Here is a 26215-nt window from a genome sequence, read left to right on the forward strand (position 1 = left end):
ACCCTAACCTTAACCATCACCACTAAATGCCTAACCTTAACCCTTACCCTCACCTTAACCATCACAACTGAATGCCTAACCTTAACCCTTACCCTAACCATAACCTAATTCTAACCCTAATCCTAAAACCAAGTCTTAACCCTCAAACAGCCCTTTAAACTCGAGGGGACCAGCATTTTGGTCCCCTCGAGGCTGTGCAGACCCCACAAGTATACTGTAGTCCCCGGTTTTTGGACCCAACGAATATAGTAAAACAGGTACACACACACACACAACACACACACACACACACACACACACACAGCTTCTGGTAATGTTTGGATCTGGAATCTCGACTGGGCACTTACCGGCCGCAGTTGGCGTACATTCGTGGTTACAACTGATGACAGAACAGCACTGAAGTGTCCCGAAATATAAACAGGCAGTTCATAACAAAATGTGTTTGTGAGCCGCTGCATCAACATGCAGCGTTTCTCCAACTCTTCCCACACACTGCTGATGCTGTGATCGCACAACACACAACTTTTATCTGTGAAGAATAATGCCTTTTCTGAGAAAAGAATGCACTCTGCATTTTCAGATTTTTCTTTTTTAGTAGTCCTTAATTTGCCTGTGTGAATGTGCTAATGACTCACAACGTGCGAGTGATCAACAGCTTTATTGTCTGCAGATTTACATGAAAAAATGTAATTACATGTGAACACAACGAGCCGCTCGCCTACAGCTGTTGTTACCAGTTAAGCATTTACAGAAACTCTCAGGTCATTTAAATTCAACTACGGTAGGAAGAACCCTTGAAGTGCTAATATTATGCTTTTTGGCTTTTTTCCCTTTCCTTTATTGTGTTATGTATCTTTTTTTGTGCAGGTTATAGGTTTACAAAGTGAAAAAGCCCAAAGTCCACCTCAAAGGGACTTACCATCTCCAACAGAAAACACTGTTCACCAACTGCTCCATACAGCTCTACTGTAGTCCAGCCTTTACTCTGCTTCTGACTGGCTAGTAGTCCTTACCTAGGTACTGTCAGGGCACGCCCTCATACTCTGCTTCTGACTGGCTAGTAGTCCTTACCTAGGTACTGTCAGGGCACGCCCTCATACTCTGCTTCTGACTGGCTAGTAGTCCTTACCTAGGCACTGTCAGGGCACGCCCTCATACTCTGCTTCTGACTGGCTAGTAGTCCTTACCTAGGTACTGTCAGGGCACGCCCTCATACTCTGCTTCTGACTGGCTAGTAGTCCTTACCTAGGTACTGTCAGGGCACGCCCTCATACTCTGCTTCTGACTGGCTAGTAGTCCTTACCTAGGTACTGTCAGGGCACGCCCTCATACTCTGCTTCTGACTGGCTAGTAGTCCTTACCTAGCTACTGTCAGGGCACGCCTTCACACTCTAGGGTTTTTAGAACAAAAAAGCCACTTTATAAAAATCTAACACCCAGCAGTGTGTATTTTCTTTGCCTCCCCTTTCGAATGCAACATTCAAATTACCAGACAAAAAATGATATCCTGAGAAAAGTGGGTTTTGAGGGGTATAGCTCCATAGAGCCCCATTCATTCTGCACTGGCCTGTGAGCGCCCCCTATATGGAACTCTGGTGGAACTGCAACCAGTTCAGAAGCCGGAAGTAACGAGGGAGTGGAACTTCTTCCCTTATTAGAAATTAGACATTACGCATATATCTTATTACTACTATATTCTCCATACTAACCTCTCTTCACAGTAATCTGTGGATGTGCGTGTGAGGTCTCTGGGTGTGCACATCCTGTGTTTTAAAGATATGACTTCTGTTCTGAGTGACGGAGCAGCGGCTTGTTCATCATGCGTCATTCAGCGGAAACCACCCCCACCCCCAGCTGCACAGATACTAAACCTGATACAGGATGATGTATCGTCATTACTTTTTTTTTAAAGATAATTTTTTGGGCTTTTTCGCCTTTAATTGACAGGACAGCTAGGTGAAAAAGGGAGGAGAGAAGTGGAGGACATGCAGGAAATGGTCACAGGTCGGACTTGAACCTTGGACCTCTGCGTCAAGGCATAAGCCTCTCAGTATATGTGCGCCTGCTCTACCCACTGAGCCAACCCGGCCACTGATTGCAACACTCTTTACTACAGCGCTGCTCGTTACTTTGAATTATTTCCTTTTTCAGTCTGTTATCGGATTAGGATCCATCGGTTCCTGGAAGCTACGTATGAACAGGTTTACAGAACCAAATGTAACGCAAAAAAATAACACAAACTGCTGCCGAAATATGAACTGCAGCCTCAAACATGACCAACGGTTGAATCAACAGCTTCAGTGGTTTTGTACACAGACAACAAAGTTAAAAAAAGTTAAGTATATTTATATATTTTATTTGAAGAAATGGCTTTTTTAGAGCAGTTGATTAACTGAAGATAACTTCTCTTTCATTGGGCAATTTTAAACTCTAGTGGACATGTCTTCTCAGCTTGTTAAATGTGAGTATTTTCTAGTTTCTTCTCTCCTCTGTGACAGTAAACTGAATATCTTTGAGTTGTGGACAAAAACAGGACATTTGAGGACGTCATCTTGGGCTTTTTGGGAAAACACTGATCCACATTTTACATAATTTCCTGACATTGCCCACATGCTCATGCATTCATTCTCCCTTGTGGGGGGAGGGGCTTAGGAGACAGTTTTGGGGCTTTAGCGGAAAGTGGGGGGAGGGACTGAGAAGTTGTCGATGTTCAAATTTTTGGGCTAAGTCCCGGCTCTTCCCAATCCTACCTACTTTCATTAAATCAACAATGAAAACAATCGTTAGTCGAAGAAAAGGAAGAGACAACTCACCCGTTCTCCTTTCTCCCCTTTGCTTCCAGGAGGACCCTGCAACAAAGACACGTCAATGAAAAAAGGATAAAAACGACATGTAGTGTGAAGGGTTCAGCGCTGCAGACACAAGGTTGAAAAAGCTAAGAAAACATGACGCAAAGGACTCTCTCTCTCTCTCTCTCTCTCTCTCTCTCTACGTCTGACACGACAACATCAAACCCTCTTATCAGGGTCCCCCCAGGCTTCTCCACGGTAAATTTAAGACTTTTAAAGACCTTTTTAATACCACTTAGGATGAAATGTAATGCCAACTTCACAGCCATATAATGTAAAATCAGTGTGAAAAGTACCAAAATGTTATTAGTGATGCGTTACATTACTGCATTACAGCAAAGAGCAATACATTACTGTAAATTGCATTACTTTTGTAACGCTTTTCTCCCAACTGCAGCGCTCTGAAAGCTGCCAGTTCACACCAAATGTGAATAGACGAGACGGTGGATCATCTCCATAGCAACGACTATCTGGACTTCTGTTCTAACCTCCGACTTCCGGGTTTTTTCCACTTTAGTCAAAGCTTTTTTTGCCGTTTTTTTTGTATAGCAGCATAGCGTGTAGCAGCGTCGCGCATAGCAGCTATTTTTATTTGTTTATTTATTTTTATTTGTTTATTTATATTTAATTTTACATATTATCCAATCTGTGCGTTCATACCGGGCACGTAGTGTCCGCGTTGGCCCGCGCCCTACAGCGATAGTTTTGGCGTCTCCTCTATTTCTTGCGCGAGTGTCAAGCCAGGCAGGGAATCACATACAGGAAGACCACAGTGTAGCAGGATGCCTTACAAAAATAAAACACATTTCAAAATAAAATACCTAGGTTCATGGGTTTCATGGTGATTTGGGCTGTATTGACTTCTCACAGAGAGACATGCGATCAGGCACACGGAGAGAGAGAGACACACACACACACACACACACACACTTATTCTGTTTGTTATTGTTTTCATTTAATTTTAATTGCAATTTTTCTTCTTGTTATTTAGTTTTGTAGGCAGATATTGTTGTATATATTTTTTATTTGTTTCATTTTTTTTCCTTATCAGTATATGTTATAAAATGTTTTAATATTGTCTGATTAAATGTTGTTTTGGACCCCAGGAAGACTAGCTGGTCTTCTAGGCGTCAGCTAATGGGGATCCTTATAATAAATACAAATACACACACACACACACACACACACACAGACAGACAGACAGACACACACACACCCCAATTTTCCCCACTCATCCTGTCTCTTTTAGAGAGAGAGAGAGAGAGAGAGAGAGAGAGAGAGAGAGAGGAGACATCGGTCTATGTATCACATTGTTTAGAGTTCAGATCAGTACGTGACCGCTCTGTGCTCTGGCATTCGTTCCCGATCATTAAATGAAATGTTGAATCACATTTGGACAGCAGCGACGGAGCAGAAATTAGGTTCTGCGGGAAGGTGAAACAAACTGCTGACAAATTACTTTTCCCCGTTAAACAAAATGTTGTCAAGCGTGTAATTACAGATACATGGGTGGACTGCAAAGAGTCCTCCTGAACTAATTACCACACTTTTTGTCAATTGCAGGTGATCTTACCGGAGGAAAATATGCTTCAGTTATTGAGAAACGATACTGCTTAACGTTTATTTTGTAAAGTTAATTTTTTGGGCATTTGTAGGCCTTTATAGACAGGACAGCTGATGACATAGAGAGAGAGAGGGGGGGGAATGACATGCAGCAAAGGGCCGCAGGTCGGAGTCGAACCAGGGCCCACTGCGTTGAGGAGTAATCCTCTATATATGGGCGCCCGATCTACCTCTTGAGCTACCCGGGCGCCCTGCTTAATGTTTATTTTTTATGGCTCAAAGGCAGCGTGACAAAAGAAAGAAAGGTTTGTCGAGATGAAAGAGTTTCCTTTTTAGCACCTGCTGTGTTTTACAGGTTCTGATTCTGTCTGATGAAGGCAACACATTCATCACCGCATTTTAACCATAAATTAAGCAGTGTTTTATTTTTAAATTTTTTAAGAATTCACTAGCGCTGTGAAAACAATAACATTATTTCCTGGTGCTGGAATTCGATGTTTGAGACGACGACTGCAGAGCCAAACAAATTATGGACCAACACGTTCTGTTCTTGCAGTTTACATAATTGCCCTCAGGCCGGCGCTTTAGGGCACCACCCAGGAAAACAAAACGCTATTTAAAATCCTTTATTCCGTCTGCTATCAGACTTTTAAATTAATACACCACCGTTTGTTGAAATAGTTCTTATCACGGTCTCCCCTGGCTGTAGATAGGTGGGCCAATACATTGTTTGTCTCAGTGCAAGTAATTAGGTTGTTTTTTTGTCTTTTGTTGGCTCACTTTTACTCACAACATGCTAATGGCAACATAGGATTCCATTCACTACGCTAAGCTAACTAGCGGCGGCGCTGCCAGTGTTGCACCGGACTAAAACGATGCATGCACAAAAAATGCGTTGCCCCACCTATCTACAGCTAGAGGAGACCCCACCTATCTACAGCTAGAGGAGACCTCACCTATCTACAGCTAGAGGAGACCCCACCTATCTACAGCTAGAGGAGACCCCACCTATCTGCAGCTAGAGGAGACCTCACCTATCTGCAGCTAGAGGAGACCCCACCTATCTACAGCTAGAGGAGACCCCACCTATCTACAGCTAGAGGAGACCCCACCTATCTACAGCTAGAGGAGACCTCACCTATCTACAGCTAGAGGAGACCCCACCTATCTACAGCTAGAGGAGACCCCACCTATCTACAGCTAGAGGAGAACCCACCTATCTACAGCTAGAGGAGAACCCACCTATCTACAGCTAGGGGAGACCCCACCTATCTACAGCTAGAGGAGACCCCACCTATCTACAGCTAGAGGAGACCCCACCTATCTACAGCTAGAGGAGACCCCACCTATCTACAGCTAGAGGAGACCTCACCTATCTACAGCTAGAGGAGACCCCACCTATCTACAGCTAGAGAAGACCCCACCTATCTACAGCTAGAGGAGACCCCACCTATCTACAGCTAGATGAGACCTCACCTATCTACAGCTAGAGGAGAACCCACCTATCTACAGCTAGAGGAGACCCCACCTATCTACAGCTAGAGGAGACCCCACCTATCTGCAGCTAGATGAGACCTCACCTATCTACAGCTAGAGGAGAACCCACCTATCTACAGCTAGAGGAGAACCCACCTATCTACAGCTAGAGGAGACCCCACCTATCTACAGCTAGAGGAGACCCCACCTATCTACAGCTAGAGGAGAACCCACCTATCTACAGCTAGGGGAGACCCCACCTATCTACAGCTAGGGGAGACCCCACCTATCTACAGCTAGAGGAGACTCCACCTATCTACAGCTAGGGGAGACTCCACCTATCTACAGCTAAAGGAGACCCCACCTATCTACAGCTAGAGGAGACCCCACCTATCTACAGCTAGAGGAGACCTCACCTATCTACAGCTAGAGGAGACCCCACCTATCTACAGCTAGAGGAGACCCCACCTATCTACAGCTAGAGGAGACCCCACCTATCTACAGCTAGAGGAGACCCCACCTATCTACAGCTAGAGGAGACCTCACCTATCTACAGCTAGGGGAGACCCCACCTATCTACAGCTAGAGGAGACCCCACCTATCTACTGCTAGAGGAGACCCCACCTATCTACAGCCAGGGGAGACCATGATAAGCCCTATTTCAACAAACGGTGGCATATCCCTTTAAATCTAGAATGATGATGGCGCAGTGGATATGACCCATCCCTTTGGTGTGAGAGATCTGGGTTCGATTCCCACTGTGATACATCAACCAATGTGTCCCTGAGCAAGACACTTAACCCCTAGCTGCTCCAGAGGGGTGTTTTGCTTCTGACATATAACACACACACACTATTACACCCATATAACTGTAAGTCGCTTTGGATAAAAGCGTCAGCTAAATGACATGTAATGTAATGTAACAATAGTCTTTGGAACGAGCATCCCGTTTTGTTTTCCTGAGGTGTGAGCGGCTTGTTGTAGTTTCTGTAACAGTAGGTTACAAAAAAACAGAATGGAAGTGTTCCATAATGGATGCCTCCGACGAATATGCCAGATCTTTTGGCCTAATACGATCTCCAACAATGAAACGGGCAGCCGGAGCATCACCAAGTAGTGTTAATTTCGTCAGACGAGACGAGACTAAATATGTTCGTCAACGACCTTTTTTTCCATGACTAAGACGAGACGATGACGAGACTGCGCCAATGTCCAAAAACGCTGACTAAGACTAAATTAACATGCATTATTGTTGACGAAAAAAGACGAGACTAAAATGTTTTGCATAAAATAAAAACTAAGATAAAATCTCTCTTCATTTTCGTCTACAATCGTCTCTACTTTTTCATCACGAGATAGAATATTCAGCTGTTACCGAGACCCGTTGCTACGGCACCGACAGGTGCCCTAACGACCGTTATCTACCGGACTGAATAGCAACGCAGATTTTGGTGCCACTTAAATGCCTGCGCTTCTCTCTGATGCTCCTAAACGGACATTAGAGTCAACCGAAACATCGCTGCACGGGGCGCTAGTTAACACTACACTTGGCAGCAGGTAACGTTAGCATACCGTTAGCTAGCAGTTGGAGTAAACACGGTTACAATTATTGACATATATAAAAGGGTTACAATGCTGACAGCTAAACGGTGTAAAGGTTTGTCTCTATTTCACTGTGGAGGATTCCAACACGAGACGTACGACAGTCTGCAGCTGCCGTTGTCTGAAAAACAACACATGTTGCGTTCACTTGAAATACGCCTCGCCAGTTTCGTGCTGCATTTAATTTATTGTAAAATATCCTTTTTCAATGCAGTGGTTGTTTTTGTCGTTTACTGGTGAAATAAGGAAGAGGCTCAATATTTATATAACTTTATATAATTTATTTATTTTTATAACTATTTGACTGAAATGGTTATCAGAAATAATTTATTTAAAAAAAAGACTAAAATGTTTTGACTAAAACTAGACTAAAATGACGAGACTTTTAGTCGACTAAAACTTGACTCACAAAAATGTTTGGCACAAGACTAAGACTAAGACTAAATTAAAAATAGGTGACAAAATTAACACTATCACCAAGGAGATTACGCACATGAACCTGTCATGGAGAGAGGCCCAAGATGCTGGGGGGGACCCAATGTAATGGAGAGTGCTCATTGAAGCCTTATGTCCCATAGGGGATGAAGAGGAGTAAGTAAGTAAGTAAGTGAGTAAGTGTTCAACTTGTTTGGGAACCTGATTGATGTATCTGTCATGTCTTGCCTCAAACAGGGCTGTGTACACTCGCTGCCCCGTCTCTTGCAACTTGTCTGTTTTTGTTCTTGGGGTCTGGAGACTGCTGGAAACAGAATCGCCCTTTTTGGGATAAATAAAGTAGTCTGAATTGAATCTGATTCTACATTTTGCGAGATGTACATACACTCCCATTATTTCCAGTTCTTTAGAGACAAAGATAAGAACATTATAGTCACGTTACAGTCCTATGTGCAGCGCTAAACACGCAGCAAACCGAAAGAGCTGCAGGCACAGAGCAGAGAAGGAATGTTGACGAGGGTTTTTCGTTGAAGTTGGACTGAAATTCTAGGTAAAAGTAACTCAAAACTAACACTAAAGTAGTGTAAAGCATTACAATTCAGAGACCGAAATATTGTAATATAAGTAATTAGTCTCTGAAATACTGTTTTTATTCAAGAGCCATATATATACACAGATGTTTTGCACTGAGAGGACTGCATTCAATTGCGTTGTACATGTACAGTACAATGACAATAAAGACTATTCTACCCTCTGAATGACAGTAACTAGTAATATATAATGTATTACATTTTGGAAGTAACTTGCCCAACACATTGCAAGTGCTGTAGTTGCAAGTTTCAACGTGTATAACTGCTATTGTCTGGTCTAAACTGGGCTTAAGTAAAACTGTCAAAGGAACATTTTTAGGAAGGCAGGTTAAGGCTCTGACAGGAGCTATTCAGTGTGTGAGTGACAGACTAGCGTACCTTCAGACCGGACAGGAAGTAGGTAATCCTGCTGACACACTCTCTCTCTCTCTGTGTCTGTCTGACAGACTCTGTTAAGCTAAGCCTGACTGACACGACTTTCTGCCTCCTCCTATCTACAGAGAGTCTGTGTTTGTGCAGCAGCTTTTGTCAGAAAAAGCTAATAGGAAATGTAAAAGCGTACTGTTTCAAGTGTAAAACCCCAGACTGTGGTCTCTTGTGACTCACCGGTGGTCCCAGTTCTCCCTGTTTTCCTGAAGGACCCGTGTGACCGGGGGCCCCGGGGGCTCCTGGCGTCCCCTGAAGAGAAACAGGCAGATTAAAAAGGAGGAAGAAGCAGAATCAGAGTCGACTTTATCGGGCCTAGTGTGCCGATATATATATATATCACTCCGGTGATCACGAGTACATACACAAAAGTTTAACGATAAGAAAACCTTGCTAAATCAGAAGCTGGACTGATGTTAACAGCTTTTATTGTAGCTCCAAGGCTCCTTTTGCGTAACTGGAAGAGTCCAAATAGACCAGACATGACGAACTGGCTTAATCTTATGACAGAGATAGCGGCCTTTGAACTTCTGATCGAAAGGGTGCAGAATATTCCAAGCAAAAACCAGACAAGCATGGATGTCTTTTGAATATAGTATTACTACTAGCTTTTAGAGGGGAGGTGAGGCATTGGCGGAGAGATGATAATTATGGATGTGCAGGCACACATATGTGTGTTTCTATTATTAACAATGTGTATGTAATGGGTAATGAGGATGCTGTGTGGGTTCCTTTTCTTATTGGTTTTATTTTATTTAATTATTATTTTATTTTCTACCGTTTGTATTTTCAAATGTAAGATATATGTATTACATTTGTATCATGTATACAGTATGTGTGTGTGGAGTTGCATTACCAAAATAAATAAAATATGTTAATGACAAAAGTATAACGATAAGAAAACCTAAACATAAAGTGTTTATATTTTGCAGGACAGTCGGTGTGAAAAGCAGAACTGCAAAGATGAATCTATTAGTAATCTATCACTCACCATGGTTCCTGAGGCGCCCTGTCTGCCCGCCGGGCCGTCTTTACCTGGCAGCCCCTGCGGACCACAAGAAGAATTGTGTTTTTAACATGTATCATCTCGTATGTTGAATCTAAATCTGCGATTTTTATCTGTGATAAGCGGGGCCACAAGGAATCTGCGGACACAGAACTTTTTGATCAAGGTCTCTTTTATTTTCAAATATAACAAACAAAATATACAATTCACACATGAAATAGTCATACAAACCACCCAGACAACTCCCCAGTGCCCCCCACCCACAGGTACTTCTGAATTGACAAAAACTTTCAATTAAACTCTGGGGCCCCTATTTTAACAGCGTGAAGCGCGTAGCGCAGGTGCGTTTAGGGCGTGTCCAAATCCACTTTTTGCTAGTTTGACGGCAAAAAAAGGGTCTAAAGGGTTCTAAAGGGTTGTACTTAGTGTCTTCATTAATTCATAGGTGTGTTTTGGGCGTAACGTGCAATAAACCGTAACATTTTTATATGTAATCTGCTGCACGTTTGTGTGCAGCGTAACAAGCATAGTGTGTGTGCGCGCTGTGCACGAGCACCTGAACACACCTCCCTGCGAGACCAGAACGCCCATGGGAGCACAGATGGGCACAGGTGCATTTGCTATTTAAACGACGAGGGCGCTGGACGGGAAACTGACAACTGCTGGGTGCAAGATAGGGGCCGGAGTGTTAACACACCTCAACCACAAGCAGAAAAACTAAATTCTGCTGATCTTCATTCTGGCTCAACTTCTAAAAACTGTAAAAAAAAAACTAAATAAGCACGTTTATGAATCCATTTTAACTTCTGTCTTGGTTTGTCTGTCAAAGCACTTTGTAAACTCAGTTTGAAATGCTTTTATTTAGATACAGTTATTATTATTATTATTATTATTATTATTATTATTATTATAAGTACTCTAGTCTTAACAAGAGTTGTAGTAGTGTAATCAGTATGTGCAGGCCCAGGTTTTCTAGGCACCTGCCTAGAGCCCATTTACCACTAGGGGCCCAGCAAGAGGAACAAGTCAAAACGTTGTATAGTTTTAAAATGTAAATTTCCAATATATCACTTCATTTAAACTTGTATATTGTACTGTAATTTTTTTAAGTCTTTATTATTCATGACAGCTGAAGATGTAAAAGGGGGGAGAGAGAGAGAGAGAGGGGATGACATGCAGCAAAGGAGTTGAACCTGCGGCCACTGCGACAAGGACTGAGCCTTTGTACATGGGAGACGGGCTCTACCAGGTGAGCTATCCAGGTGCCCCGCTCATATTGTTTATAAAAAGTACAGTTAAGTAAAAACTCCAATAGTCCTTCACATTTCAGATCTTCAACGTTTCTTAGGCCAAGGACCCCCTTAGCTGAGAGAGAGAGACAGGGTAGGGACCCCCTACTACATTTACTGTTATATACTGTAGTTGCATTTTAAACTGGGCTAGATGGATGAACATGAATGGATAGTATTTATACATCATGTTTTCATGTTAAACTTACATGTAGAAAACACAGTGAATCCTTAAGCTTAACTGTATGGCGACCACAGTGGCTACATTACCTATAGTAAGCTTATCTTCAATGTTTAAATCAAATGGTTTTTCCCCCTCACAAATAGGCCAATTTATCTTTGCTATTAAAATGTTGAATTCATATTTTCAGACATTTGGTGGCCCCCACTTGCACTCACTCTGAGGGGTGACGGACCCTCTATTAAAGATCTCTGACCTAAATAAATACATTAGCATAATAATCATGTGGCAGTTAGAAGTAATGTTGTTTATTCACCAAGTAAAGTATTCATTTGGAGGCGGCCCCCGAAATAAACCAACCCGATCTCAACAAAATTCCATGATGGGCCCATGGAAGAATTTCGTGAAATGAACACGGGCCCTTAAGTTCAGGAAACGGTCGTGGGTGGGCTTACGTTTCCATGACACGTGGAACAACAACAATAGCCTAGCTCTGAGAAGTTTACTCCCGGAGTCCTTGTGTTTTTTTTTGCACCCAGTATATTTCCTCGGAGTACGTTGGCACCAAGATCTTGGTTCCAGCTGTCGCCGTGGTCCTGCTGCACTCCCTGCCAAGCTCTGCGGTGCCCTGCAATGTCATGCTGCGTCCTGCTGAACCCTGCTACTTCCTGCAGCGCCCTGCTATGACATGAACTACTACGACTACCATTGTAGTCACTGTTCCATTATCTTTATTGTGACTATTATTTGCCTCTGTTCATCACACCCCCAACCGGCACCTACTCTATCTGTAAAGTGTCTCGAGATAACTCTTGTTATGATTTGATACTATAAATAAAATTGAATTGAATTGAACAACGGGTCGGTTGAGTTTAGGAAAAGAAGAAAGCGACCGTTGGGTTTAGGAAACGTGACATGCAGGACACAATCCCTGGTCTCCTGGGTGAAAGTCCTGTGTTGTTTGACCCATCACCCTCCTAACCTGACTCCACCAGATGGGTGGCTTCTCATTTGCTCGGCATATCCATCTGGGAACTTTCCGTTGGAGAACTTTTGGTGAAGGGGCGAAAATCCTGGTTAGCTGATTGGATAAACCATCTGTCTATCTACCACCTATAGTTGGTGATAGACGGGGCCAAATCAACCAATCAGATCAAACTCTTGCTGAAACCAGTCGTGGAGAAGAGCAGAAACATCTTTTCCTCCTAGAAAAGCCTCCAGTGCCATTTCTTTTTCAGTTCTTCTTTCAATGAAGGAATACTTTCTAATTCAGATAAAACTTCTTTCGTTGCGTCACACTTAAACCCGCCTCAAAAAACCAATGCCGATTGGTCGGTCGTTTGGTGAACGGCTCCAAATTTTCTCTATCTCAAGATGCCAGACTGGTCTGGGAGTAGAAAGCTGGAGCTTGCGAGATCAGGACGCTCTCACGAGGCTAATCCACCCCCCCCAACCAGCCTCCCTATGCTGATTTTCGGCCTTTCAAACTACTCGCTACCGTAGTCGCTCTTAATGCTACGTCATCTTCTCATTGACTTTACGTTGGCATTGTTTTCCGTGGTGGCCACGCGGAATTATCACACATTTCGTGCCACCACCACGTAATGCGCTGTTAACAGTTCGTGATCATTTCACGGACTTCTGTGAGACCAGGCTGAAAAAAAAAACATTATGCCTAGTGTAATTTTTCCATTTGATCCGGCTCCGAGTATGTGTAGTAGTAATAATAATTTCATTTATACTGTTTATTGATCCCCAGTGGGGAAATTACAATTAGCTATAGCTGTAGTATGTTAAGATGTTAAGAGTAATATGTTTGCGGTGACTCACTCTGATTCCTGCCGGGCCTTCTCTGCCTTGAGGTCCGGCTCGGCCAGCGATTCCCTGAAACACAGAGAGGAGAGCAGCTCACATTCACACGGAGTCTAAATCTACACATTTTAACAAATTACGTCAATACTTTAAAAACAATTGATGTCAAATGACAACATAACTTATGACCTCATAAGGAGCAAGATTCCAGATCGGCCCATCTGAGCTTTCATTTTCTCAAAGGCAGAGCAGGATACCCAGGGCTCGGTTTACACATATCACCATTTCTAGCCACTGGGGGGACCATAGGCAGGCTGGGGGGGAACTCATATTAATGTTAAAAAACCTCATAAAGTGAAATTTTCATGCCATGGGACCTTTAAATAACACTTGCCTGATGGCTTCTACTCTCTGCTGCTACTGCTGCTACCGGCAGTAAGACGAGTGCTTAGGGACCGTCTACAAACTACAACACCGAAAAGAGATGCAACAAAAATATGTATTAATTCAATGATTAAATAAGGTAATGTCTCCAAACTTACCTCATTTATAACTTGCCGCCTGCTAGTTGTTCTACAGCACTTACTTTTAAAAATAAGTTAAATTAATAAATATTTTTGTTGTATCTCTTTTCAAACCATCCCTTTAATCAGTGTTGCATGGCTGTGTGTGTGTGTGTGTGTTTTATTGCTTCCTGTTGCTCTGCAATGCTTCTGCCTTGAGAACGCTCATTGTGTTGCTGTTGCTGTCATTTGGTGTCTTGTTTGTCTGTAAACTTTCACTCATTTGTTTCACCCATCACCTAACTGGTATTAAAACATCTGGCCAAAAGGACTGCAGTAGAAAATGTGCCAGCTGGCTAACACTGACACATTTACAGATATGTTGATTAATGGGTTGTCCCAGCTGGGGACCTTTGTTGCAGGGCTTCCTATACTTTCAACTTTCCAAAAATACTGAAACCATCTAACTCTCCTGTTACAAACGGTTCTGTTTAGATTAAATCTTGCTGTCTTGTTACAAACTAAGGAAACCGAAAAGAGATTTGAACAGCAGAAATCAACCTTTTGCAAATGGCACCATTATTCACCAACTGTTTGCTTCCAAAAGGTCATACTAGTCCCAGTAATTTACAGTAGAACATTACTTTTGTGAGGCTCTTTTCATGGAACAGACTGCTGCCCAATGTTCGATCACGGACAATATTCAACAATTAATTTTCATCTCTGACAAAAACACTTCAAAATATAAGTTTGGCAGGAGACGGTAGACGTTTGGTGTCTTAATAACATGATTTGATGATGATTCGTAATGATTAAGCACCAGACAAATGGTTGAATATTTACATATTGATCATTAAGACCTAACTAGGGTTGAGTTTTTTCTGATACCGGTGCTAAAGGATACTTTTAAAACAGTGCCGGTGTCCAAACGGTGCCTGAACCAATACTTTTTAAAAAAGTACGACAAAAACAACCACCAGATGGGAAAAGGGTATTTAACAATAACTTTGAATGCACCACGAGGCTAAGGCGTCCGGTATACTCGTCGCAGCTGACCTGTCGCAAGCAAATGTGACATCACGGGAACGCCATAACTATTGCACACTAGTTGCAGTCTTCTCTGAACTCTCTCTGAACAGAGGTGTCGCTAATGAGGAAAGGCTACCGACTTTGCTATTTCTACGCACCAGAAGAAGAAGAAAAAGGCAAACAATGGCAGAACAGGCGGCAGCCCTGACGTCAACGTTTCGATTTGATTGGATGACCTACTTGGTGGGATCAAGCCTTTCATTCACCATAAAAGAACTCATCTTAACCCAGTAAGTTTACAAGAGAGACTTGCAGTCACTCTGATACCCCTTTTCCACCACCAAGAACCAGGTGCTGGTTCAGAGCTAGAGCTAGTGCCGGTTCGGAGTTGGTTCGACTGACGAGCCTCCAAAGAACCGGTTTGCTTTTCCACAGGCTAAAGAGCCGGCACAGAGCCAGGTCTTACGTCACTGTACGTCATATATTTACTGGTTCAGAGCTGGTGCTTTGGTGGTCGAAAAACAAAGAACCGATTTGAAACTAGGCTCTGGCTCCGAACCAGCACCAGCTCTGCCTTGGTGGAAAAGGGGTATGAGAGTCCTGGCATCCGGTTGCCCTCAAACTCGTCCATTGCTTCCTGTTTCCGCTTTGTCACGCGCCGCTGAAAAAAATCGAGTGGTCGCGCACTCAAAATCCTGGTGCACCAGCGAGATCTACATCCATTTGGCATCACATTGGCGCACAACAGGTCGGCTGCGGCGACAGTAAAAAGGCCTTTAGGCTACCAGTTTTTGTGTTGTTTTTCCCGGTGTTGGGATCCTCTATATTGAAATACAATCACACTTTACACCGCTTAACGTTAGCTGTCAGTATTTTAATCGTGTTTAATCCAGCTACTAGCTAATGGTAGGCTAACGTCACCTGTTGTCAAGTGTAGTGTTAACTAGCATCACGTGCAGCAATGCTTCTGTTGTCTTAGGCTTTTCTTACCTGTGTTCCTTGTTGTCCAGCTTCACCTTTCTGTCCTCTCTCACCTGGAGCACCCTGCCGATCAAAAATATACTTTCTTTTCTGACAGTATGCATATTGTTAATATAAAATGAAATGTACTAAATATCATAGTTGCAATGGTGTAAACATTACGGTGTTTTTCCATAAACGTACAATATGAATTGTATCCGCAATATGTCACCATGAAAATTAACATTCAAAATAATAACCTTTACAAATAAATGGAGAAAGTTTAAGTGTCTATTAGAGTGGAAGTAGTGTCTATGATTTATGTTTTACTGCCAATGGTGTGGACCTGAGCTCTATAGTGAGACTGAGAACTTGGTGGGTTATTGTCTTACTGGGGGTCCTATGATGGAGCGTCCGCTCGGTCCTTGTGGTCCTTGGGGTCCCTGAGGCCCGGGTACACCTGTATCACCTACTGGACCAGTTGGCCCCTGGAGAGAGAGCGAGAGCGAGAGAGAGAAAGAGAGAGAGAGAAAGAGAATGTGTTAAAGACAGTCTTGTATAGTCTAGTCTGGATCTGCGGAAGTGCATTTCTAATCTCCGTGTGTTGCCGTTCTCAAACTCCGTTCTCCTCGGGAAACAACAACAAACTCCGAGCTAGCGAGCTACTCGCTGAAAATATCAAGTTTTGAAGAATATTTGGACGGCGCAACAAGGCAGGTCTGCTTGGTTCTTTTGGTGAATGATTGTAAAGATTTACAAAGAATATATTTAGGTAATTTCCTCTCTAACTGGGATGTTTTGGGACCGATTGGCGTGGATGAAGTACACACGGAGATACACTGGTAAGAGCCAATGAGGTTTTACCATGAATCAGCTAATTTAAATAGCTCACGTTACTGTATTGTGAAGTGTATTAACACCCTATTTTATTCTGCACATTCTATAACTTGTATTTAAGCTATATCTTAACTATCTATATGTATGATGATTCCAATATACTCTTCTATAGGAAATGGCCACAGGAAACATCTGGAATGTGTTATCAGTGGGGCCACCAAGATAGAGATTTCTTTGTTGAAAAGAAGGCCAGTTGGCTTGTAGCCATTGGTCAATTATTGATCCCACCCAATTTATGAAGCATAGATATGCGTTTTCCACACAAAGAGCTGGAGAGAGACCATTCAGAGAATCGGGGTGAGGTCCTCTCCGGGCTCTTCAGAGCCTGTAAATTGATGCTGAATTCTTTGATGTAAATAAACTTTTATAATCAAGAACAGCGTCAGCGGATTCCTCTCCATACAGCATTACACCATCGATACTACATACACCACAATTGCGTCAACAGATAAATTCGTTTAATGTTGTATTTTTGCAGGGTGCAAATGTTCCACCAAAACAAGTTCCTTCCTGAGACTATTTAGCAGAGCCATCGTCACTGCGTCCGGAGCTTAGCGTCGCCCAAGACCATTGTGATTGGTTTAAAGAAATGCAACCAACCCAGAGTGTTTATTTCTCCTATACCAGAATGCATCTGTGGTGTAGCCAGACCTTCCTCCACAGCGCTGTGGAGATAGAGCCGGCAATGTGAGACTTTATAATGTCTGATGTGAGGACACTTACTGCCGATTGGCTAACCTCAACAGTTCCAACAGTAACCTACGATGATGTCTGTTAAGACAGTGTCAGATTATAGAGTCAGAAATTCGAGACATATGATAAAATAAGAAGCCTTTATTGTCATTACATTACAATAAATACAGCGAAATTACGAGTGTCCCTCCCAGCGGTGCCTAAAAGAAAACTATATTGCACATATCCACGTATAGCATAAGACAAACAACATTCATTCAGCATTTGTCATAAAACAAGGGAAGGTAGTTGTGATAATAAAGATATTGAAAAATTATGATATAATAGAAATAAAGCACCGTAAAATGGATTGTAAAAACACTAATAAAAATGTTAATATGGGTGCAGAGTCACACACTGAAACACTACAGGTTGGTCCCCGACCAATCATAGCTTGCCAGTCTTTTATGACTTATTGAAGGTGCTCTGGACCGACTTCTAGGACAAGAATTAAATAAAAAAATGGCATTCAAAGTGGTGTGTCTGAGACTGGTGGTCTGGTGTTTGGAAAAGCCTCCAAAAAGAAAAAACTAACAGGTAAACTTAGTCTAATGATGCAATTTTATCGCATCAAAAAACAGGGAAAGCAGTGATGGGTATCCATTTTTATTTATCTTCAACAGAACTGAAAGAAAATATCTAACTACACTCTAAGAATAGAACATAATGAACTTTGCAGAAGGATACGATGTGTTGTGCACTTTGACACGATGAAGGAAGTGGTTTTGTGTGGTTTATAAAGCTTCATCATGTTCAGCTTTGATATCCGTTTGTGCGCATGCTTGTGGCCATGTCTGAATATTTTTTTCAGACTCCATTTCCTCTAGAGTTTAACACATACTGATAATGATCACTGGGAGGAAATGATTCCAGTGATAACTGAATATGTCACATAAGGTAGCAAAAACATTTTAGTCCATGCATATATGGCCACAGGATGCCATGTTGTGCAATGTGTAATGTGTTGCAGATCAGAATAGGAAATAAGGCAGGACATTTATAAAAAACATTTCTCTGCTCATGGTCAATGTTTGATCCATTACCTGGTGATTGTTTTCATCATTTAAAACAGTTTATTTAGTCTTTTGTAGTCTTTTTGGTGAAACTACAGCAGCAACACTGACATTTTAATGTGATTAATGGCGAACAATCTGAATTCCGCGAACCCGTGCAAAGTGCTCTAGCGTATTCGACAAACCACAGATAACATATCACATCTGTCAGAAAAAAAAGTGCATCAGCTCACATACGTCTATGTTTTAAAAGATCAAAGATAGAACTTTTTTCTATTGGGCAAGTAGTTAAGGGGTTTTACAGTACGTCAGAAATGTGGCAGTGTGTTTTCCTGCTGCTACTTCCTTAATACTTGGTGTTGAAGAGAGAGACAGAAAGCATCGGATTAGAGTACAAAGTTATATTTAGGATTTAGAAAAACAAACTACAGCAAAGCACCGGCTGTTAGAGGAATACAACAGGGTGTACTGCTACAGGAAATTGTGAAAAAGCTGCCCAGACTCGTCAGTTGTCTCAGCATTTAAAATGTCTTCCAACATTTACGAAGACCCAAATTTGTCTATGAATGTGAAATACAGCAAAGGAGCCAGAGAGGACAGAGGAGAGCGAGTGGAGAGAGTAATCGACATCTACGAGAGTGTGGACACGTCCACAAACCGTTGTGTTCCAACACAGCGCGGAGGTACGTAGCCATTAAATACTTAAAGTCAGAATCAATACTTAAAATTACTGATTATATCAAAACAAACGGAAACTGTACATTGAAATCAAGTGCTCAGCTATCAATGACATATGTAAACGATTGTCATTATATTGATGAAATAATAATATTCATTACAAGAACATTTGCTCTAATGCCTGCAAAAGATTTATAAGTACAGTAGTTTGCCTTACAAATGTGACATGTACATTTTACAAACTTTACTCGGGGGCATTATACACTTTAATACTTTTATTCAGTGGTGTAGTCTACATGATACACAGGTATACACAGTATACCCACTAAGAAAGCTCCAAGATTTCCATATACCCACTTAAAAATGGCCAATGACACGCAACGATATGCTTTCTATTATGTTTTTTACATATTTTGAATTGTCATCTATGTTTTTCTTCTTCATATAGGCTAAATAAAGGGATTTCCACCATAAATTGGTGCATAAACCTGTATCTGAATGCAAGAAATGAAGTCTATCGACGCTCAAAATAACCCTGGGGGTGGACACCCAGACCCACCCACTATGATATGGCCTCCCCTCCCCCAAAGGCAGATTCAGGCCCATATATATATAGCCACTACAATACATTAGACTACACCATGGCTTTTATTACATACATTTGTGTTTTGCGGTTGTTTCCTGTAGAGTGCATTCTGTTGTTACGCCCCTAGAGACAAACTCTGAATTTTTAAGAGGAAATTAAAGACTTCGTTTTAATCTGGCTTTTAATTTGGAGTAATGTTGTAGCAATGGTTTATAAGTGTTAATCATTGTTTTCATATCATGTTTGCTTTATTCTGTTGGTTGTATTTATGGATTTCTAACATTTACTGTGTTATTGTTGTCATTTTTAGATTTGCTTTTTTTAATACATTTCTTTGTCTTCTCTTTTTGTGTTTTTGTTTGTTGTTTTCATGCGTTTTAATGTTGTTCTGTGAAGAACTTTGGGCTGCATGCTTGCATGAAATGTACTTTATTAATAAAGTCAAGTTGAGAGTTGAGTTTAAATGTCTTTGTTGTCATCTGTTCAGATAAGCTTGACCTAAATCAAAATGTGTTCTCTATGTGCTTTGCCTCTGCAGGACCACACACTCAAAATCATCCTCCAGCTGTGCAAAGAAACCCTTTCAGAGCAGCTGCGCTGGTTCTGGGTTTACTCTGCCTCCTGCTGGTAGCGGGAGTTACTGTCCTGGCCAATCAATGTGACCAGCTGCAGACCAGTAATAAGGAGCTGCAGACCAGTTATAAGAAGCTGCAGACCAGTTATAACAACCTGAGCAACAGTTTCTGCCAGGAGGCAACAAAGCAGACACACGGTGAGCAATGTTTAAAAAAGGAACAAGTATTATAGGCAGAGCCAAACAGAATCTGCATTTTTTTTCTTCATTTTTCAGCAGTGATGCAGAAAAGGAATGTTTTTTTCCGCTTTTTTTAATCTGCAGTTCTGTGTGGCCCTGCTAATAAGTGTTATATATTTGTCATTAACTTATTTGATTTGTCATTAAAACACAGGATGGACGAGATACCAGTGCAGTTGTTACTACAAATCTATTAAGATGAAAAACTGGACAGAGAGCAGGAAAGACTGTCAGAACAGAGGAGCAGATCTGGTGATAATAAAAAGCAAAGAAGAAAATGTGAGTGTCTGTTAACATATTTGTATGTTTTGGCAATATTTTCTGAGATGATCAAAGGAAAAAACTGAAAAGAGAAATCCTCAGTATTTCTATTCTGTGCAGGCTGTTCCATTCGTACATATACATGTAGCTACAAAAAGTAAAGCACTGTAATCCGCATGTATTTTATGTATTACTGTCAGCAACACGTTGACTGCTGCTGTATGAGAGCTGGAAGATCTGTGTAGGGAGGAGGTCGGGGGATGTTTGGCTCCTGGTGTTTTAATTCAAACCACAATGATAATCATAGTCCTTTTGGTGTCTAAACTTAACTGTTGTCTCCACATGACAGTCACCTTTTGTTTGTAAGATATACAAATTGTTGTGGATAAGTTTTTGTACAATATACATCAACTGCAAATGGGAAACCGCAATTTGACACATTTACATCAGCAAGACACTTAATGATTGTTGTCCCTGACAGAATAAATGTACTTCTCATTGCGTCATTTCTTTATTTATTTCTGTCCTTCAGAGACGGTCAAAACATGAACTACGTATTAACCACCACAGAAATACAAGTGTTTGAATAGGTAAATAATTGTATGCTCTTTTGCTAAATATTTAGGATTTCGTCAGTGAGCTGAATAAACCTGAAACTTCCTGGATCGGTCTGCAGTCAGTGTCAACAAACGATTGGAATGATGAATGGAAATGGGTGGACGAATCAACACTATCATATATGTGAGAACATTTTAGTATTTCTTTTTGTATTTAATTACGATATTTAGGGGTCATTGCATAATAGTATATAGTTGGATGAAATGGAACATAAAAAACAAGAAAGTTCCAATAGTAATTTATTAAGACCATAATAATGTTAGCATTTTCATTTAAAATGAGCATTTCCTTAAAGATAATCTATAAATGATTCAACACATGGTTTTAAGTTGATATCAAAGCCACATGATGTGTGAAGCCTTCAGCTGTTGGGCTGAAAGTTTACTTTGTAATAACCACACTCTCTGCACACAATCGGATTCTGAAGAACTGAATGTTAAATGCTTTGTGCCACCAAAGCATTCTGACCTTGAATTTTGGCTCATATTTAAAAAGTCAAAAGCCAAAGAGGTTAAAGGAACTCATCTTGGCTCCTGACAGCTCAGGATAATGAACTTGCAGTCTACTGCTCGACCACATAGGGGCACCAACATGCTCATATTAATCCTCCTGTGGGATGCCCTCTTCAAAACAGGCACAAAATGTGAAAGAAATACCAAAAAATTAACAAAACAAATATTACATACTAGTTAAAAGACATAAGAAACTAAATATAAACCTCAACTGTCAGTCCTGGATTATTTTCATGAGTTTCCAACCACAATAACTGCATCGTCATAGCAATAATCTCTTTTGTTTTGTGGCTTTTAACCATAACAACATAGTGCTTGTTCTACAGGTCCTGGCAGAAAGACGTGAATATGAACCCCGTGAAGGGGGCCACAGCATATATGGATCTGGATGGAAATTGGAACCATTCCAATAATGGATTGAAAAGATGGATTTGTGAGAAACATATTTATAAGGTCTGATATGTAACTGTTATGTAATGGGTTTGAATCTTGACAAGGACATTTCTTCTTCTCTTATCCATTGGTACTTGTTGCCCTCCCTTAAAACTACATAATAAAGGCAAACATGAGACAATTAACTGTACTGTGTTACTCTAAAAATGAAAAATGTAAAAGTACAAAAAGGCCAAAGTGTTCCATAATATAAGAAGAAACATACGAACTGACCAAGCGTCAACTTTGCCATTGCTAAAGTGCCTTAAGCCTTAAAAATTCTCTCAAATTTGGTCTCTGACTCTACTGGCTCAAAAAAAAAAAAAATAGGTTTAAAAAAGAAGTCATTTTCTATAGAAGTCTATGAGAAAATTTGTCTACTTCTCACTTGATTTGTGGGACCTTTACTTCTTCTACCACTGATTATCTGCAGAAACTACAACCACACGTGGGAAACAATGTTATAGTCAAACTGTAATGACCTGTTTGTGTAATAGCCTGAAATAATAATGGACAAAACCTCCAGGCCTAAAAAAGTGAAGCCAAAGACTAAGTGAGTTAAAGCTGCATTCTCTCTAATTTCCAGCAGAGGGCTGATCCACTGGCTCCAAAATGAAGTTGGTTTATACAGAAGTCTTTGAGAAAATGAGCCTATTTCTCACTTTATTTGTCATGACAGTAAACATTTTCATGATGAGTTTATGGTCAGAAACACTCATTTCAAGTCTTCTTCAACACAGCATGATGTTCCTTTAGTAAATTATGGTCCCATTTATTTTTAAATAGACGATAAAACAGGGGATGTTTTAGGACCTGTTTATCAGGACAGAGGCTTAGCAATGCTAACCATGCTAACACTGTGGACATTAAAATAGACCTGAGCCTGTCTTTTGCTGTTAAACTTTGACCCTCTCACTATGCGTTTTCACTTCATCAGTTAAGGGGAACATTTTGGACCCCTAAAAATTTCTTCAGTGTTCTGCCCATAGATATAGAACAATGTTGTTCTATATCTATGGTTCTGCCAACCAAGCTAGCTAGCGTTAGCATTAGCTGGTAACTTAAGGGAAAGTTTGCATTTTCTGTACTATCGTACCATTCAGATGAATGTCGCCAGTACCCTGAGGTCAACGCTTACATGCCAGCATAACTCTACTGGATGACTCAGATCAGTCGGTTGAAGTCAGTGACTTTCCCTCTTTAGCGCTTAGCTTAGCATCGTAACCATACACAACACTGGCTTAGATGCGTCATTCTCCCTAGCTTTGCCCTTTTTTCCAAATATTCTGGCTCCAAAATACCAAGATGGCAACAGCCGAAATGCAGACTCCTGGCTTCAAAATAGCAGACCACAAACCAATTGGTCACATTTTAGTGTTTCTTTGCATCATTGGGAGATTTGGCCTGATGGTGGCAGTAACGAAAACATCAGGGGGTCACCACAATCATTTTTAGGGAATTGGGCCCTACAGTAGTGGAAGTCTGTTATTGTTGAATCATGGATTAAGAGACAGAGTGTCTAATACCTTGTTCCAGAGCAGGGTATCCATTTAAATTCATCAATTGTCAAATATTAACTTCATTAATAATGACAATGTTTCAGTTTAGTCAACAGAAAGACGCATTTCCTGTTTTGGCCAAACTGTTGAACTGCTGTGTGGGGTGTGAAAGCATTTAACCAAGCTGTGAATAAATGCTATTTATAAATTTTTCAGTTTTACACAAATGCATTTATAGCTTGTAAATTGCTTCATAAAATAAATCCAAAGACTGGACAATGCAGTGTCCTGGCTGAAGATAAGGAAACCACCGGACTGGAGTTAGTTTAGTATTCAAATATATCAATTTAATAAGTAATAAGGGTGTGTGTGTGTGTGTTTGTGTGTGTGTATGTGTGTGTGTGTGTGTGTGTGTGTGTGTGTGTGTGTGTGTGTGTGAGGGTGGGGATGTGCTGCTACTTCCTTAATGTTCATCCGTAGAGGATGTGATATCACTAAATTAATATATACTGTACCAAAGTTTTCCAGCAGCATAGTGACCAATCTCCACAGCGCGGTAAGCAGTAAGTGAAGTGAAGCTACGGTTGGATTGTCTCAAGATGTCCGAAGATATTTATGCCAAACCAGATATGTCAAATAAGGTGAGATACAACAGAAATGTACAGAAGGACAATGAATGGGAGGAAAGGGAGGTGGAAATATACGACGATATCGGAGATGATCAAACTGCTAATCAGTCACACGGAGGAGGTAGGTGACACATTATGACAAATCAATATAACAAATTCTCATGCTGATCTGTTTGTTTTTGGGTGTCTATTCAAGTTATGTTGGACTGATGTGTAAACTATGTTTGCTCTCAGTTTAGTTGGTTACTCTCAGCTTTCAAATCCAAATTAATTGCCACCCATCTATGTTTGTCTCTATAGATGTACAGTATGAAAACCTTGTGTTTTGCAGCTCTTTCCTTCAGTTTTATTACTTTCTGCTAAAAGTATAAGAGCCTTATGGTTACATTTCACTGACTAGTGTCATTTCTGAGATCTGAGGAAGCATCAACTCCGGTAAAGACATGAAAAAAGGGAAGTGCAGTGTGACGAGGTCTGTTGAATATCCTTAGCAATGCAGAGCCAAATTAAGAACGAGAAAGAGAGACTGAAGAGAGAGAGGAAATTAAGTCACTATAGTTTTTATTTTAGTTGTGAGTCAGTTCTGCAATTCAATGTTCCTTTATAACTCAACATTTCACGAGTTCATATTTGTTCTACTTTAATATAATAATTGGTTTACATTAGAGTGGTTCAATGATTTCTCTAAGGGCGTATAGTTCCTTAGATTTTATAAGTTGGAGCATTGTGTATTTTTCATATGGTTCGTTTTGCTTTCACACCGCACTTTGACAAACACCAATATCCGAGTGAAATTCGCAGACACTTTTGGGCTAAAAAATATTGGAGCAATACCAAATTTATTAACGTCTTTTCTGGGTTTGCTTTGGTGTTTCTAATATTTTAGAAGATTGCGAACAATATGAGCTGCTGACAGACAGCTGCCTTTGAATCATATAAGTACGTAAATTGTGTGCAAGGTTGAAATTGCAGGTTAGTAAATGCAGTTGGTTCACTTCCTGCTTTCGGGTCAGATCCCTTTGTCACGTAAACTGAACTCTATTGCACTTTGAAGCGAACCAAGAACCCTGTTTTCAAGCTTTTTGGTCCGCACCATAGTTTGAATGAGCTTTAACACCACCCCAAGGTATTTTATTGTCACATATACATACATGTAGCAAAATCCAATCTCTGCATTTAACCCATCCCTCAAGGGGAGCAGTGGGCAGCCAATCACAGCGCCCAACTCCAGATCTGAGCCAGTGCCTTGGTCAAGTAGCCTGGTTAACACCAGACCCTTCTCAGCTGTAACTGAGAGTGGGTCTGGGAAAGGTTCATTGACAGTTCATTTCCAGAGGGGCGTCACCAACGGACGCCACTCAAATACCTCTGGGCTCATTGGATAGTCCTTCAACCAATCAGACCAACGATCCGGGTGACACTTTTCACATCCAACAAAAAAAATGTGATTCTGGTTTTTGGTGTCGTCCCTCCACGCCCTACTTTCTCCTTGCAGGTGTTGCATATTGCTAACTTGTTATCTTCTGCACACACGCTGAAGAATTTCCAAACAGCTGATATGTTGCAGGTTAATTCACGAAGCTCCCTACATGTGCAAGAATAGCGCGGACACGCGCTTCACACCGCGAGCGGGTACACGCCACACACGGCGGAGAAGTTGAGAGAAAGGAGAAAGAGACTGTGTCTCTGTCCGTGTGTGCGTGCGTCCTTGAGAACTGTAACTCGTATAACTTATGTTGTCAGTTAATTATAGCATTGACCGGTATAAAATCGGCATATGTCAGACTGACCTGCCAGTCCCTGGTCATGGTGAAGCACGGCTT

General features: G+C 41.2%; 3 protein-coding genes across 7 annotated transcripts in view; 2 read left to right on the plus strand and 1 right to left on the minus strand.

The window, feature by feature from the left end:
- Positions 1-26215, minus strand: part of LOC120570939 (collagen alpha-1(XIV) chain-like) — a 333908-nt gene that overhangs the window by 12621 nt on the left and 295072 nt on the right. The window contains 6 exon segments of the mRNA XM_039819635.1: positions 2814-2849; positions 9122-9193; positions 9933-9986; positions 13248-13301; positions 15752-15805; positions 16114-16209. Coding sequence (XP_039675569.1) covers positions 2814-2849; positions 9122-9193; positions 9933-9986; positions 13248-13301; positions 15752-15805; positions 16114-16209 — 366 coding nt within the window.
- LOC120572046 (CD209 antigen-like protein A) lies at positions 18694-22410 on the plus strand. Its single transcript, XM_039821249.1, has 5 exons — positions 18694-19046; positions 20166-20399; positions 20596-20720; positions 21328-21443; positions 22159-22410. The coding sequence occupies exons 1-5, from the start codon at positions 18890-18892 to the stop codon at positions 22289-22291; spliced, it is 765 nt and encodes a 254-aa protein (XP_039677183.1). The 5' UTR covers positions 18694-18889; the 3' UTR covers positions 22292-22410.
- Positions 24249-26215, plus strand: part of LOC120572048 (CD209 antigen-like protein C) — a 37805-nt gene continuing 35838 nt past the window's right edge. For all 5 annotated transcript variants that reach the window (XR_005641346.1, XM_039821251.1, XM_039821253.1 and 2 more), the window contains exon 1: positions 24249-24513. Coding sequence is in view for 4 of the 5 variants with exons in the window: in XM_039821251.1 (XP_039677185.1) it covers positions 24363-24513 (151 nt within the window). In the remaining variant the exon portion in view is untranslated. The remainder of the gene's footprint in view (positions 24514-26215) is intronic.

This window comes from Perca fluviatilis, chromosome 13 (genome assembly GCF_010015445.1).
Source record: "Perca fluviatilis chromosome 13, GENO_Pfluv_1.0, whole genome shotgun sequence".
NCBI lineage: Eukaryota > Metazoa > Chordata > Actinopteri > Perciformes > Percidae > Perca > Perca fluviatilis.